Source organism: Saccostrea echinata, unplaced genomic scaffold (assembly GCF_033153115.1).
Source record: "Saccostrea echinata isolate AGI-Se365-2 ecotype Australia unplaced genomic scaffold, CSIRO_AGI_Sech_v1 ptg000030l, whole genome shotgun sequence".
Classification (NCBI taxonomy): domain Eukaryota; kingdom Metazoa; phylum Mollusca; class Bivalvia; order Ostreida; family Ostreidae; genus Saccostrea; species Saccostrea echinata.
The window spans coordinates 33,576,087-33,593,556 of NW_026889779.1; the positions used below are offsets into that span (position 1 = coordinate 33,576,087).

Consider the following 17,470-nt stretch of genomic DNA (forward strand, 5'->3'; position numbering starts at 1 on the left):
TTTAAGGCCCAGAACTCAGACTGTCCGGTGGGCTTAACTGGTCATAAGTTGAAAACTTTTTATACAAAATCTTTTAAAATCTTATTAATTTTTATGTCTGAAATTTAGCCAGAAGATTTATGCAAAATGGCAGTTAGCTATTGGGTGTTTGTAATCCCAACAGCTCGGACCTGAGGGTTGGGCTAAATTGAACATCTAATGAAAAGAAAGGACCTTCGTTCTGCTCCCATGTAGTTAAAAAAATCCAGGGAACAGATCTACATATAATTTTATTTAAATTTATTTTTGTGGAAAAAAAAAAACATTTCTTTGTATTTCTAACCGTTGTTTTTTGAGGAAATGAAACCAAAGTACAAAACACGATCTACGTCTCGTTTTCCCAGTTCGAGCTTTCCCATATGTACGAGAACTTTAATAATCCTGATATCACATTTAGCTCAGGGAATAAAAACCGTTTGGCGTTGTATGGTATCCATCGTCCAAAGGGCGAGGAAGCAATCATTTCTGAACACTATACTCATAAATTTCCTGATTAGATTTGCATTCTGTAACACATCTATCACACAGAATTTAGTTTTCATAATTACCCCTAGTGTTTCCCTTCATAGAAACACTGATTATAAATAAATAAATATATCCCCTACCACACTATATATATATATATATATATATATATATATATATATATATATATATATATATATATATATATATATATATATATATATATATATATATATATATATCGTTTTTTTAAAATTTTTTAAATAGAAATCTAGGTGATCCTGAAAATTCCTGTATATGCATCATTAACCGATATATCTTTTTTGGAAAAAGGTACGTTCCCCGCAAAATTATCTTTTTTCCATTCAAAAAATCATTTGATTTCAGATGAATGATTCGCACCTTACAGAATCCACCTGCAAGATGAATTAGATTAATTCAAAAGTATTTTTATTTTCTTAAAAAGAGCAAGATTTTTCTTTGTAATTTTATTCATAGATGTACATTTACAGGTATATTTATTCAGTGTATATGTACTTTGGTATATCACAACTACAATGGTATTCAATGCATGTACTAACAATCAACACCTAGTTCTGTCACCACTGTACATCATTAACAAGGACAGAGACATTTCAATGCAATGAAAAGTTCTCATGAGTTTACGATTCTCTCAAATGCAGAGATAAAGAGCAGACATTTGAATTTGTTTGAGGATCATACCTTATAAATATGACTGACTCCAAAACTGAATGTACAAAAACAATTTAAATGGCATAAAAATTCAAAGTGGTCAAAAATAACAAATTTTGTTCACTGCCCCTAATTTGCTAAAAAACAAAGAATGAATTCTTTCCCTCAGTTTGATCAAATGACATTCTTATAAATCGGAAAACTGCCTTGATATTCTACAGAATTTATGTAGCATAAAGACTGAATGATTCAGAAGAGGATTATATCATACAAATGAATTATCCACGCGTATGAATGAGCATGTTATGTTGGTAGACTGGGGATTACACAGCCGATACAGTCATATCACTCGCACACGAACACTCAAATGTAGTGATGTAAAACAATTACGATGAATATAAAAACATACAAAAAAAGTGAGTGATAGAAATATCTATGAATAAGTACAGCAAATAGCTCTTTTGCTGATCGTTCATATCTTAAATTTGTTTGTCCCCTTCTGTTAAATTTTCAACGTTTTCAATAATACAAACTGTACAAAATGCTTTAGTATTTTAGTGAAGGTTTCGTTATATAAAGAAAATTAAGAAATATGCACATAATACACTGTATATTTCATTAAGACTATGGTAGAGAACAGATTTATTAATAATCACACTAACCTTTGCTAATTAATATCTGTATTGAACATGTTGTATAGACAATAAAATTTTTTGATGTTTAAGAATTAAAAGTTTGCACTGCTGAAGTATAAAAAGAATCTAAGTTACCAATATAAGCTATAACTAGTGTTTACAAATACCCTAAAGGAGACGTGATAGTACGAGAAACAGAGCTAAGAAAGAAATCTGAAGCCCGGAAGCGGAACTCGCAAAGCTCTTCCTCACTTGGCGACCGTTCAGAGCCTGTACTGGCCGGAAGTTATCTACAATCACGTGATCGCTATTTGGTGTATCATCCTCTTGCAGCATTCGGAACATACCAAGCTGTGGCAAAGAAAAAAGAAAATTAACACTCCGATTATTGGTCTGAAAGTTACGTTTCTTTCAGGTATTTCTACGACTAAAATTAATGTGACCTATAATGACATCTAATCAGACTTGTGTTATAAAATATCACTGTTATACCATCCATTAAAAATTGTTTCCTATGTAATTCTATACTAAAAAAAGTCTAACATTTCCATTGTTTTACTGAGCGGACATAAAAAAATCGATGATTGACCGCAGAGCGAGATATTGGACCTGTCGATGAGATGTTGGACCTCTTACGTCACAGTGTGGGCGGGGTCAGCTGTATCTTATTTGCATTCGTTGGAGTTCGACAGAACTTTACGGAATTGACCAAGATTAAACCGCAGTGAGGGTAAACAAAATTTACATCATGTTATGTCAAAATAAAAAGTAAAAGGTATAACAAAACATTTTTGACTGTGTTCTCGGGCAAATGCGTTTTGTCGACCACTCGAACCAAACTGTTAGCCTTCGGCCTAACGTTCTTGAGTCTTGCCCTCAAACCCAGTCAATAAATGTATATTATGATTTTTATTCTCTGTTTTTTTTTTTTTGAAAGCCTAAGGACTTTTGTGTCCGCTTGTCTGTCAACGTTTTCATGTTCGATACGTCACACCCTTCAGTTTAAAACAAATATCAAACTTATCATGCAATTGTGGGAGTGTTTGTGTAGTAACTCAAAAAAAGGTTGTTGATCTAATTTTGGCGTAATATGTGTATGCTATTCAAATCATGCATAATGTGAGGATTAAAATCATCAAGAGTTGAAACACCTCTGAAAGAAGGTGTTTTGCAACTCACTGTAGGTCATGGTGCACTCCTTAATTTTGAAATTTGTGTATGGCAAAACAAACTAGTAGTCGAATGGGGTCTGGATCATATCTTGCACAATATGAGACCTAAAATAGTCGATCAAAAAGGTGTGTTACGACCCAAATGCAGATCGCCATGCTTCAAACATAGTCAAATTGGGGAAAAATACAGTGTAAGAATTATAAAAATCTATCAGTTAATCAAATGTATTTTCAAGTACGGTGGATCATGGCTCCAAAGTAATGATGACCTGTTATCAGTATCATGTGCCCTTTTGGCACAGTTTATCATATCTTGCCCTGTAAAAGACCTATAACTGTCCAGGCATCACCATAACAGATCCATTTTTACTGTGATTGTACAATTATTTATTAAACCTACTGTGGAATCATTAGATTTCGTGGTTGCTAAATTTTCTTGGAATTCGTGGGTACCTCTCATCCACGAATTAACATCCTCCGTGAATTAATAAACTAATGTTACAATGTCATATGTCCTCTTGAAGGTAAAATGTATAAGAGAATAAACGAAATTACGCCCCCTCGAACCTGCTAAATTTATAAGCATACCACGAAAATTGGCCCCTACCTGTGAATAGCAAATATAGCCATAAACTACCTGTGAATAGTAAATAGCTAAAAACTACCAGTGAATAGCAAATACAGCAGCTATAAACTAACCTGTGAAAAGCAAATACAACAGCTATAAACTGACCTGTGAATAGCAAAATTTAATAGCTATAAACTACCTGTGAGTCAGAAATTGGGATAGTATTCTCAAAGATAGTCCACACCACGCTCTCAAAGCACGGGGGCGTCGTCAAACTTCCGGAATATCTGTAGAATCGATCGGCATTTCCGCTCGAAAGTGGAAGCATAAAACCGATATTAAAACCTGTAAGTTCTGTCATGGACCCTGAAAAAAATATTCATGTTATTCATTATTCTTCATTTATCATATGATAACCCCCCTTTTTTTAAAATAAGAAATACAGATAAGTCAATATTTTTATACTTATTTGTTCCCTACCTTTTGTTTTAACGTCATTAAATTTATTTAATAAAGTGGTCAAAGCGCTGTTATCAGTATTTCCATTTGGCTGAAAAACCGAACAAAAACAAAATTAAAAACAACAACTACAACAACATCATCAACAAAACAACAACAACAACAACAAAAAGAAATTAAAGAAAATTTAATTTTATTAAATAAAGAAAATTGTTTTCAGTGCTGGATTTAGAGGCGTGCTCTCTCTGAATGCGTTTAACAATGTAGATATAGTGTAGAAAGAGATAAATCAGGGAAAACATGCTTTCTTCTTAATTTCGAAAAAATAATCATTGGTTATGCCTCTATGGCTGTTATGCCCCTATGACTGAAGTATATTTACATACAGAGAAACGCCCACAGATCTGATTAAAATTTAGCCATTAACCTTTTTTCATGCTAGGATGCACCATATGTTTCTTATGTTTGAACTGAAAAACTTTAGAAATGTCAAGATAAAGGTCACATTGAGAAAATCGTATTTTTTACTTAATCTCCATAGGATAAGAAGGAGAATTCACAAGAGTAAAAATAAAGAGATATATTTGCAGCTTGAATAAAATAGTGCATACATGTAGTGTAATTTTTATTCCAAAATTAAGGTGTCGTTTATTTATTTTTGTTACATCGTGGTAAATGAATAAGTCCCAGAAAATTATGATTTGTGGAATTTCCTAAATGGTATGCTGTTTTGTTCCGATTTCCTGAATTTATGAAATTGAGGAAAACGCCCACGTAACCGCTTTGGTCGAAATTTCGGCGATTTGACCCGTGCCTTATCGCGTTCTATATACTATACACTATTCTTCTACTACTAGCTTCCTCGCCCTGTCACTCATATATAACGCTAGTGGTATAACGGGATACCAGGAGCAATATTATGCGAACACGAGAGTAATTTAGCTGTCTTGCGTTGTCGTTTGCTATTGCCTGCCATGGCCAGACAGCGAGTTGTCCTATCAGTACTAGTACTTCACATCTAATGTTGTTTAAAATGTTAGTGTAGCATTCCACTTGGATCGATGTCCCTTACCACAAAAAAGAAGCCGAGTACAGCCAGACCATCTCCTGCCTGCGAGGCGGCGTTCGATAAGTTTCCGTACTTCTCATTATAGTTGACCACGTGGAGCTGTTCAAATACAATCATCATATTATCATGGACAGTGATAAGGTGTCACCATATACATGTATTAAAACTTTAAAATAAAAATACAGAAATAGATTTAATTTAAAAAATACCTTATTGTAATACTCAGTACATGTGGTTTTCTATCATACTAGTGTAATAATTGTAGTTTTTCTATCTGCACAATGGTTCAATTGTCATTGTATACTTAAAGCCTTTGCCCCCTCCCCCTCCCAGATGTTGATCTGTAGATATTTAACATCAGACAGATACTATTAGTACTGTAATTGATGTATGAACTTCCCTTCTCGTGTTGTTTCTATTTTAGTCAGTATGTTAAAATTCTTCACCCAGCGTTAATATATACAATTAGTGCAAATCACAAACGAACATTTTTCTGCACTGATTCTGTATAAACAATTTAAACACATTGCCATAGAAATTTAAACAATTTGTTTTAAAATTCCTCCCTTTCCGAAAGTTTACTACAAATCCCATGCTAACAAACAATGAGTCAAGGATGAGCCCTGTCACAACTCACTTCCAATTTGTTCAGCATTAGTTTTAATTTTATAGAGATCACACTAATGAATGCTGAGGCTGTAATTATGAGAATTAAGTCAAGTAGAACTTTTGGGGTTAGAATTGCTCCTCCGATCCTTGGAATACTTTAAAAGTATACATTGTTAAATGATCCTCATCCTATATAAAAAAGAACCTGATCAGACTAAAACTATATATATACATACATACATGTACATACATACATACATATACATACATATATATATATATATATATATATATATATATATATATATATATATATATATATATATATATATATATATATATATATATATATATATATATATGCAACACAATTCATTGCAGAATCAAAAACTGATATACAAAAATATGTGCCTCAGTATCTTCTACTTGTGTGAAAAGTTTTAATGGCATCAGATCAAAAGTGCAGGAGAAATACTTTTTTGAATAATTTCAAAGAAATATTTTGTTTAGTAACCATGAGAACATCATTCACAAAAATCAGAAACTGATAAAGAGAGTTAAGTTTATATTTATTAACTCAGTTATAATATTGAAATCGGTCTAAATCTCTAGGAGGAATAGTATTTTGAAAGAATTTCAAGAATTTTCAATTTTTAGTTACTATGGCAATCACCTTCATCGAAATAAAAACCGTTAAAAAGAATTATGTATCTTGATGTAGTCTAATTGTGTATCAAGTAATATTGAAATTGGACCAAACCTAGAAGGAATAGCGTTTTAAAAGAATTCCACAAAAATTTCTTTTTCTAGTAACCATGGCAATCCCATTCATCAAAATAAAAAAAATATATATATACAAAATTATGTATCTAAGTGTAGCCTAACTGTGTACCAAATTAATTGAAATTTGACCAAAACTGTAGGAGTAGCGTTTTGAAAGAATTTAACAGAAATTTCTAGTTTTAGTAATCATGGCAACCCCGTTTATTGAAATCAAAAACTGATGTACAGAATTATATATTTTGGTGAAGTTCTATTGTGTACCAAGTTCGATAGAAATTGAATTAAAACTGTAGAAGTAGGAGGGGTAGCATCTCGAAAAATCGTTTACAACTAGACAAACAGATGTCGGGTCAAGTCTCTGACCAGTAGAGCTAATAACACTCAACATTTATGAAAGCGTCTATGAGAGAAGATTGGCAAACAAGGCAAGCACAATGCTATTGTGTGACAAACAAGAAAGTGAAATATTTTCTTTGATATATCATGTAACATGAACGTATACTTTATGTCAAATCTTTACAATTTGCAACAACCTAACACAGACTGAAATTATTCGTATGTGAAATAGCAAATATACACATCAAAGATGACAAAAATGATCATTTTTTAAAAAATACTTTATTAGAATTTTTTCATACGAGTGGGTCTTCAGTCCATTTTTTTTTTTTTTTTTTTTTTTTTTTTTTTGAAAAATACCGGTAATACTCAATGTATGCATAAAACTATTCATATTTCGGTTAACAAAAAGATTGAGCAAAGACCCACTATACCTAAAAAATACACTTTTATGACACAAAATTCGTATCTTTCCGAGAAATGTTTAGAATCCATTTAGTCAAGGGTTATTTCAAAACCGTGATTTAATTGCCACTACTGTGAGCGGTGTTAGTGGATAGCGTTTTATAGCCTCTAAGAAAAAAGATACTTCTTTTATTGCTTGAGTTCGAACCCAAGAATACCATAATTTTTTTTTAAACCACATAATGCTTTTTGCCTAAAAATTCTCTGCAGAAAAAAATTGTTTGTCAACATTTCATACCACTTTACTCTAAATACTAATCTACAAACTGAATATGACTTTTATGCATTTGAATCTATAGGCATTCTGCACGCCTTATTCGCCCTACTCCTTTTTGATTAAGGTTCATCATCCATTCGCTCACTCACGTCAGATTTTGCTTTAACGCTTATAATTTCCTTAAGAAATCTAATAAATCAAAATACAAATAATTTCAGCATACCATGTGGGGGAAATTTTGACAGAAATGACACTTTAACTTAACAATTTTACAAAGGAATTATGGTCAACTATCGCAGTAAGAGTTATCGTTCTTTTCAGACATTCAATGAACTTTAAATGTCTAAGCCAATCAGAAACAAGAGCAGACATTTTAAAATCCTAAGAATTTGAGAGAAATTAGACCTCGGGATCACAGAAACATAATTATATAGAACGTTTAGTTTTAAAATAAAGTGAAGCTCGAAATTAAGAATATCCTTTTGTATACTACTTAGCGTTATGAATAAATTGACCATACTCTAAGATCTCAATTTTCATGACCTAACGTTAAGGACTCAGACTTATTTCTTTTGAGGTATACTGGCATAAGCATTATTTAGAGTGAACGATAGAACTGATTAAGATTGACAACTCTGGATAGTGTTATCAATGACCAACCAACAATAAATATTTATGTCAAAAAGCATGGGATGAAAAGGGATATTCTGGAAAATATTGACACGTTCAAGGCTTTCCAGATAGGCCTAACAGATCGAAGCATAATACAGACGTAGGATATACATTGTAATCAGAAAATCTCTCTTGTGTTACTATGGACTAAAAAGAGTTACTGTTTGTTTTTGGAGGATCGCTTATAAATTATGGTTCTTGCTTAAAACAAGGTCCTTTCAAAGTATTCCTTTGCTAATAAATTTTACCATTCCTTACCGCCCAGAATGCTGAATTATCTTGTATCTCTACACTGATGTGTCTTTCAAGTGTACAAGGAATTTCAATGAGTACGTGACTATAATATAAGCAATAGAAAATATATTGATAAAAAGACTTGGAAGTCAACTTTCAGGCAACTCCCACGATTGATATTGCCGTAAAGTAAACAAAGATTGCCAAGTGAACGTTTGTGACGGTACATATTGTCGTCTTGTTCATAAAGTCGTCGGCGACAATATTCGCCTAACCTCACTTCACGTATTGTCGTTCACCAACTGTCGCTGGCGACAATATGTGCCTTCCCTCACTGCACGTATTGTTGTCCCATTTGAGGGTTAATTGTGTCAGTTTTAAAATTTTTTTTCTTAGTTTTGTGAATGTATTAATCACCCAGAATTGTCACGTACGCATACATGTCCATGTATTTCACGGAATGCGAGATCGCGCAATATTCTGAGTTTCTCTTTGTATATATTGATATGCTTGAGTTTACACAAAAATGATATTCAAATCGAAAATTTCATCTTTAGTTTTCATGAGATTGCATGGAGAAAAAAAGGGCTTATTTCGGCACATATGATTAAAGGAGATACATAAATGTACGTAATAAACTCTCAACATCACAACAAACACCGCCTGAAATATATATATTCTATAATTTGAGTTTAAGAAGATACAAGTTCTTACCTCCGTGTACTTATGAATCTACACGTCGTGTACAACTTGTAGAATTAAGCGGTATGCAAAACTGATGAATTAAATCGCAGCAAATTAGGGGATTTCCCTAGCTACACGTACACGTAGACGTACACGGTCATCTGCTTAACCTCTCTATTAATATGTACAGATGAACGACAATATTAACATTGAGGTTTTTTTTTAATTTGTAATTTTATTTTACATTGCTATTGGTTAAACCTTCTTCCCAAAAGTTTTTTTTTCATAATGCGTAACAAATGACGTTTTCTTTGTTATACAAAGAATTCAATTCCTTTCCTTGCTGTGCTCTCTTTTGTTTGTACATTTGTTTGTACAAGACACCAAATGGGTTTTAAATGATTTCATCCTCTGATTTAAATACTTCTTTGCATGATCCTGATAACACTTACAGTTAGTTGGTCGACATTCAAAGTATAGCTGCATCACCTTAACACTTTTTTTTAAAGACATCATAACGTTGAAAAAAAAATCCCGGTCTATTTTTTCCAAAATGTAAAATTGTTTCCTTTCTTTTTAGAATGGTATGTTTTAGTTTAAAATATGGTTAACATTTAAGTTTTTACAAGCAGCTGTAAATGGGACAGATATATACAGGGCGACAAAATGAACATTCCTAATGCCCCCCTCAGGGCAAATTAATTTCTTATTAAACATTCCTATGGTAGCTTTTAACGCTATATACACTATACAGATATTCTTTACTTTCCCAGAAAAAAACTTCTAAAGCTAAAACAGAGATTATATACTTTCACTGGATAACTTTAACCATTAAACAGCGATTCTTTAATTTCTCGCGGTAACTTTTACTGCTACCACAGGGATTCTTAATTTACTTTCCCTGAGTATCTTTTATTGCAAAAACAGGAGGGTTATTTTTTACTTTCCATGGGTATCTTTTACGGCTAAAACAGAGATTTCTTACTTTCATTGAATAACTTTTTACTGCTAAACAGGGATTCTTACTTTCCTTTGGTAACTTTTACTGCAATACATGCAGTTATTTAATAATGGGGATTCGTTACCTCCAAATGGTAACTTCTACCGCTAAATACAGTTTCTCAATATTTAACACTATACAGACCATTCTTTGTCTTTATAACGTAACTTATAATGTAATCTCTATGTAAAGGAATTCCTTATCCTCACTGGGTAACTTCTATCGCGAGTTACAGGGATACCTTACCTGTGAGGGTAACTTCTATCGCGAGTTACAGGGATACCTTACCTGTGAGGGTAACTTCTAAATTCCTTACCTCCATTGGGTAACGTGTGCCGCTGTAAAGATGCTCCGATCCCTGTGTGTTGTCCCTTCCCCAGTGGAAATGGAACTGGGCGGTCTTGTATCGCCCTGGGAGTCCGCCTCCCTCCACCATTAGATTTCCCTCCTCCACGCTTACTTTTACTGAGAACACAGAGAAGAGGATAGGATTTTTCTTTTTTCCCCCTCATCTTCAAGTTACTAATATTTTTTCCTGCGGACTTTCAAATTCTATTCTTCGTGAATATCTAAGTTTACAAGGATATTTCATACGCGCTTCACATTTTTTGTACATGTATTTTAACATAAAACGCATCTCAACATAAATCAAAACGCACCTCAACATCAATTTTGGTCCGCTCCCCCCCCCCTCCCCATAAATTATTTATAGTATCCGCGGAATGTTTGAAGTCTGAGTAGTCATCTTAAATATTTCTTAATGTATATAATATTTTTTTTAACAAAGGATGCTATACAGTGTACTCAGACATTTTGTAACATTTCTGTTACACCCAAATAATCTTATTTTGCCAAAACAATTCTAGGATGTGTCTTACAGTATACACGATTAACGAAGGTAACAGATTTCCACCAAAGTCACACCACTACATGTACATTGTATTTTTATAATATTGCATACTCAATAAATAATGGAAGTTGATACATGTATCTATTGAAGTTTAAAAAAAAAGATTTTCTCATTTCTTTTTATAAAAAAGCTCATCAAATAATTAATAAAAATCAGCCACTGCCTCAAGTCTGGTATAAATTTAAAAACAAATGATATGGAATATTTACCTGTGTGACCATTATTGAGAACTTTTAATTTGTAATCCTGTGGGTTGATGAATCCTGAAAATTGGAATGGTTTTAAACTAGGGTCAAAGATCATGTCCTCGGTATCGGGGAGGTTGATCGGGGACTGACTGGTCAGACCGCATATAGGATAAGAGTTCCTCCACTGAGTGGGGCCTGTCAAAAAAGTTTTTTTTTCAAAATTATGTTATATTAATTGATTTATTTGCTTCCAAAGTCAATAAATTAAATATCCTCAGTCAGTGTCACATTCACCACGGCTTGAGACGAAGGTAGTCCTTCCCACAAATTAATTTAACTAGACAGTTCCAAGGAACACGTGTGACCCCTAACAACAATATCTAGAATATTATCATGTTGTATGATTGTTTCAAACTTGAATGAATATTTCATATAAAATTGAAAAGAAGAGAAGCATGTTTGAGACTTGATTTTTTCTTCAGAATTAGGTCTTGTCTCATGTACATGTAATTTACATACTTAAAACTACATCCCCATCATAAAATTATACATAATGTATGTGGACAATATTAAAAAAAAAAAAAAACAGAAATACAAAATAATGGCAAAAAGAAGAGCTCTTAAGATTCAAAGAATTTATAATTATTGTTTGTATAAGTGGGTCAAAGGTCAAGATCAAGGTTTATATGTCCACTGCTTTATGAAATGTCTACTAACATGCTAGTTATGTCGAAAATAAAGTTCAAGGTGAAAGGGTCAATTATCCTTGTATTTGATTTCAACGTGTCTTAAATTACGAGGAGTACCTTGCTTAAATCACGTCGCTTCTGATGGTTCAAAAGATATAGAGTAGGTCAATTTTATTTAATAACTCATGGACGAAAAGTAAATCTAAACCAAGTTAACGTCTCTAGGTCAGTAATAATTTTTTTTTAATTTTGAGATTTTTTTTAAAAAAGCTCTTTTTCCTGGTAATATTCATACAAATGTTAACCTAAACCACAGTGTTATGTTAACCACCCTTTGAACAACCTGCGTCAGATATTCAAAAAATTAGAGACGTAAAAGACAGAAAGACAGACGCCAGGCAAGGGGTGTCTTCCCACTTAGCCAAAATTCTGAAATTTATACAGGTGACTGGTTTTGGCTAGGTGGGAATAAACCGGGCAAGGTGATCCTCCAGTGTCACTGTACACCTCAGGCGACACATAACGAACACTTTCAATCATTAGCTCATATATATCAATGCTTCCGTATTATTCTGACGAACGATTTCCTCTTCTTTGGAAGTGTGAAACAGCTGTAAAAGACAGCTGTGGAACATTGGTTCGTTCCGACAAACGCTGAGCTGCGTACAAGGGTTGACCAGCAAATTTCAGAAAAGCCATTATTTGACAAAAAATATATATAAAGGATATATATAAAGACAAGCCAGGCAGTAAAAAAGACCTATAGGCATTTCTGGTTACAAATTTACAAGCATTGCATAAGGGACGTGCTGAAGAAATAAAAAGAGGGCCATCGGCCACAACGCTCGCCCAACTCGTCTTATCCCAGGTGTCCTTTAGAATATTGGCCCCACCCTAACTTCGGAGGCTATACTTGTACAGTGCATCTACAACATCTGAATCTTGAACTCGAATCTACTTGACATGACGATGTTTGTATATTTTATATCACTAATCAGGACCCTATTGTTGATGAAAGGAAAATTTCGTAAAATTTTTCTCTATATTCCCACTTTAAACTTTGACTCTTATTATGGTCCTATGGTCCCTCCCTACCCCAAAGGACCTTATCTTGAACAAACTTGAAATCTACAAAATTTGAGAAAACTCATGTAGTAATTCAACTAATCAAGGTCCTGCTGTTCTTTAAACGAAGTTATTATTTTAAAGATTTTTTCCCCTATGTATTAATTCTTATATAAAACTTTGACACCCTATTCTGACCCCACCCTACTCCCACAGGCCAGGATTTTAACAAATTTAAATGCAAGTTTATATGACTAATCATGGCCCTGTGCTCATTGAGAAAAGGATTTCTTTTAAAAAAAAAAATCCTCCAACATATTCCCATGTAAAACTCTTGTGGCCCCATCCTACCCACTGGAGCCATGTTTTAAACAGTTTAAATCTACACCATCTGAATATGATTGCATATACCGGTAACTAACCATGATCCTGCTGTTCTCGAGAAGATTTTTAAAGATTTTTTCTGATATATATTCCCTCGCTAAACTTTGATCTTTTATTGCGGTACCATCCTCTCCCATCGGACCATGTTTGTGCATACCTGAATCTTCATTATGTCAAAAAGATATTGATTTATAAGTTTCATCTTGTCTGGCTCTTGAGAAGAAAATTTTGAAGACACCCACCCTATTTTTACCTTTTCTCTTTATTTTCCCTTTCAAGAAGGTATGGCCCTCATTGAAACAAACTTTAACTTCCTCTACCCAAAGATGCTTTGCGGCAAATTTGGTTGAAATGGGCCCCAGTGGTTCTGGAGAAGTAAAATTATGTGAAAAGTTTACAGACGAACGGACTCAGGACAAAGCACACGAGCTTTCAGCTCAAGTGAGCTAAATATAAAAAAATGGGTATTAATTCCTTTAAAAAGACTTTTTTGACAAAAAAAAAAAATCACTGTGAAAAGGGCATTATTATTTTTTGCACTTGTCAAATTTACTATCTTTTCAACCTGAAATTCTGGATTCGCCCTTGATTTCAATCAAGGTTATTTAAGATATGATTCATTATCAAGAATTAAAGCAGAAAAAAAAATTAACGTGCGACACCAAAGTCACCTTTACACCTCACAACACAGGCTTTAATTATAAAAAGATAACGTATATCATATTTTCAATATCCTAGATTATAAGATATTTAAAAATGTCCCGAGAAATGGTAAATTAATTGTTATATTTTGTCACACTTTGTTAACGATGATAAGAAATGACTATATCCATAGACCAATGTACCTCTGTTTTCAAATCTAAAACCTGACAACGTTTTTTGCTGAAAATCACTTGTGCATATCTATGTTTAATGAAAATGTTAACAGATTTTTATGTAAAAGTCAGAAAGTTTCAGAGTAGATCTGTTCACTGATTTATAATTAAACATGATCTAAGAAAAATGGTACTGCATACAAATTTCTTTAATAAAAATTTGAAAAAAAATGTTTCTTATTAAACTGGTGCCATTTAAGTGCATAGTCATCAAATTTACATTTTTCATATAAACTCGTATACTAATAGACTGTTATAGAGAGAGAGAGAGAGAGAGAGAGAGAGAGAGAATGTTAAGGCGGAGTATTCAATATGTTGTCGATCATTCCTGTCATCCTAGTTCTGTTGATATTGACAGATAATTATCATCATTTAGGTACTAGTTTTATCCGGATATTCAAAATTATACAGTGCAGTGATGTATTTCTTTATGAATCAAAAATTCTTTACACACGGAAGCTGTACTATATATACAGGAAAGAAGGCTTCAAATTAAAACGTCGACAAAATTTAGAATTACTTAAAGATATCTGCTGATTTTACATTGATGTAGAAGAAGGATGGACACACCACACCCACTGTTTTTGACCGAAGTAGAACAACTAACTTCGACATGAATAGATCCAGGACCCCCCTTCCCCCCGGATGGGGTGGGGGTTGGTGATGTCGATCCTTACTCACTAAAATTCCAACTTAGAAATTTTACTGCGAATGAGGTATACTATTGACGGAGTTTGATATTCCTATATTGGGTTCTTGAAGACGGCGAAATTGTTAAAATCAGACAATCAGTGTTCATAAATATTCTTTTATATCCTTTTATATATATGTAAGATTTTACTTCTTAAAAATGTAACAGCCATGTTGCTTTGGTCATTATGTGTTCTGTAACGAAATCTTGTGTCAGTCCATTAAAACAAAGGTATATTACTACATGTAGATGTGTCAGTCCAGTAAAACAAAGGTATACTACTACATGTACATGTGTCGGTCCATTAAAACAAAGGTATACTACTACATGTAGATGTGTCAGTCCATTAAAACAAAGGTATACTACTACATGTACATGTGTCAGTCCAGGAAAACAAAGGTTTTTTATTACTACATGTACATGTGTCTGTCCAGTAAAACAAAGGTATACTACTACATGTAGATGTGTCAGTCCAGGAAAACAAAGGTATACTTCTACATGTACATGTGTCTGTCCAGTAAAACAAAGGTATACTACTACATGTACATGTGTATATTATCCACTCACCGTTTGTCTCTCCATAGGTCCACGCTGAAAAAAAGACAAACTTATGTTACAATTTGATATGACAAAACTTACTAACTTGTAACAACCCCCTCCCCCCCCCCTTCTTCACAAGAGCAGGTTTGTTCCTTTTTTTTAAAAGTTTTTTTTGCCCCTAAGAAGGACTGTGTTTTAAACACGGAAAATTTTCGAAAAGCCATATGGCTCATCAAAAGTTTGCAAATCTCATTTAAGAGTCCGTTACACTCCCGCGATACTTCACAGGCAGTTTCCTTAGTGCGAAATGCCCCCATACCGATCTTAATGCTATTATATATATTGTTCAGTTAGCGGAGTTAGGGAGCCTTGAAATGACAAGAGATATTCCAGCAGATATTGCTAACAGCTTCTAGTGGGAAAATGTCGATAATCAACTGTCAATTTGTAACACTCAGCACCGGAAAAGGAAATTTCCCGTCCAAAAGTCTCACTTGATATTCAAATTATCTCAAATAAACTAAAATAAAGTTTAGATATTACGAGTTTTTTGGGGACATTTCGTACTCCTTGAGTGCTTGAACTTCAGATACCATTAACAGTTATTACAAATCCAGACACTTCATCAGGAGACAAATCTTTGCATGGGGTCAAAATAAAAACCCTGTGATGCTGGAGATGCTAAGAATCTATTGATTTACGAGAGGATTACCCCGAGGGATTAATAGAGGCTTTCTTATCATCATAGGGGAACACGGAACAGACACAAAGATCTGCGAAGAATGGCTCGATTTCAGCTGGAGTGGGGTGGGGGAGGGGGGGGGGGATAAACATTCTATCATCTATGAAGGTCGCACAAGGACAAATAATAAAAAATCCCTAAGTGCACTTATTTAAAAAATGATTATGTGTGTACAGCAGTGGGAGATATGGAAGGAGAGGGTATAAAGATTGTGATCAGATTTCTGAGGAATAACGAGATTAGACAGTGATGAGCCATTCCTGTCAGGGTTAAGATGGCAGTATCTGTTAATAGGTATTCGTTCATTCTTTTTGGTCAGAGGAGTTTATACTCTATACTGCAATATGATATACATAACTGTTTTGATAATATAACTTGGCGTGTTGCTTTTTTTCTTATCATTACACGGAAATTTATAATCACATAACTATAATATATAAAATATATGAACATGTAATAATAAATCCATTGATAATAAAATCCATGTTTTAAGTTTTGTCAATTGTCACTTTATTTGATGAAAACAGAATTCAGTTTTACTTAATTTCCCTGCTGTCAAAATATGAGAAAAATTTCCACGCCTATAATTTGATAATAATAATTTTGTTAACAAATTTACAAATAAATAAATAAAAAAGAAAGAAAGAAGGAAATCGTCCAAAGTCACATGCATATACATGTACAAGTTCTGCAATCATTTCATCAGGGTTTTTTTTTAAAATCATTTTTCTTGTTATTAATACTTTTCTATTTTTTTCGATGAGTTTAAAAAATAAAATAAATTATTTTAATATATCCCCCATCAAAAAATAAATAAATAAATAAATAAATAAATAAAATGAAATGACTTGTAAAAATCAATACTCACCTACTTCACTTGCCGAGGCAAAAACACTACAAGAAAAACAAAATATTATAACTTGTAAAATTACTGCCATTGTGAAAATCCTATACATGTATTGTGTGATATTTTCCTCTGATGCAGAAAATGTAGCACTGAGCTTCACATCAACTGGTTATAGCTGAGACGCTACGGAGGCCCATACGGGGGAAATAAAACACAATTGTTAAAAAAAAGTCCGCAAATTTGAAACTTTAAAGTGATTGACTTTTTCCTAATGTTGCATGTACTTTATATCGGAGTACAACATCTACACGTAACCACACAATACGTCATTACTGAGCTATATTTTGACTTGTGAAGAGTCAGTCAGTCCTCTGTCATTTTCCGTACGGTATGGGAAAAAGATTAGTGTCTAATACACAAGTTATTTCAGTCGGAAGTT

The 17,470-nt window shown here is 33.2% G+C and overlaps 1 protein-coding gene across 1 annotated transcript; it reads right to left on the reverse strand.

Annotated features, from left to right (window-relative positions):
• Window positions 1-1,155: 1,155 nt before the first annotated feature.
• Window positions 1,156-17,205, reverse strand: LOC133197742 (carbonic anhydrase-like). Its single transcript, XM_061333937.1, has 8 exons — window positions 17,053-17,205; window positions 15,470-15,493; window positions 11,220-11,393; window positions 10,417-10,565; window positions 5,104-5,199; window positions 4,053-4,122; window positions 3,772-3,938; window positions 1,156-2,183 (listed from the first exon to the last, which is right to left on the reverse strand). Exons 1-8 carry the CDS (start codon window positions 17,138-17,140, stop codon window positions 2,001-2,003), a joined length of 951 nt encoding a protein of 316 aa, XP_061189921.1. The 5' UTR covers window positions 17,141-17,205; the 3' UTR covers window positions 1,156-2,000.
• Between the last annotated feature and the right edge of the window lie 265 nt (window positions 17,206-17,470).

Coding starts and splice junctions, on each gene's coding strand:
- LOC133197742 (XM_061333937.1), bottom strand. CDS start 17,140: ATGTATAGGATTTTCACAATGGCAGTAATTTTACAAGTTATAATATTT. Junction 10,566..11,219: donor TCTCAATAATGGTCACACAG/GTAAATATTCCA, acceptor CTGTGTTCTCAG/TAAAAGTAAGCGTGGAGGAG. Junction 5,200..10,416: donor GCACACGTTACCCAATGGAG/GTAAGGAATTTA, acceptor GTATTTGAACAG/CTCCACGTGGTCAACTATAA.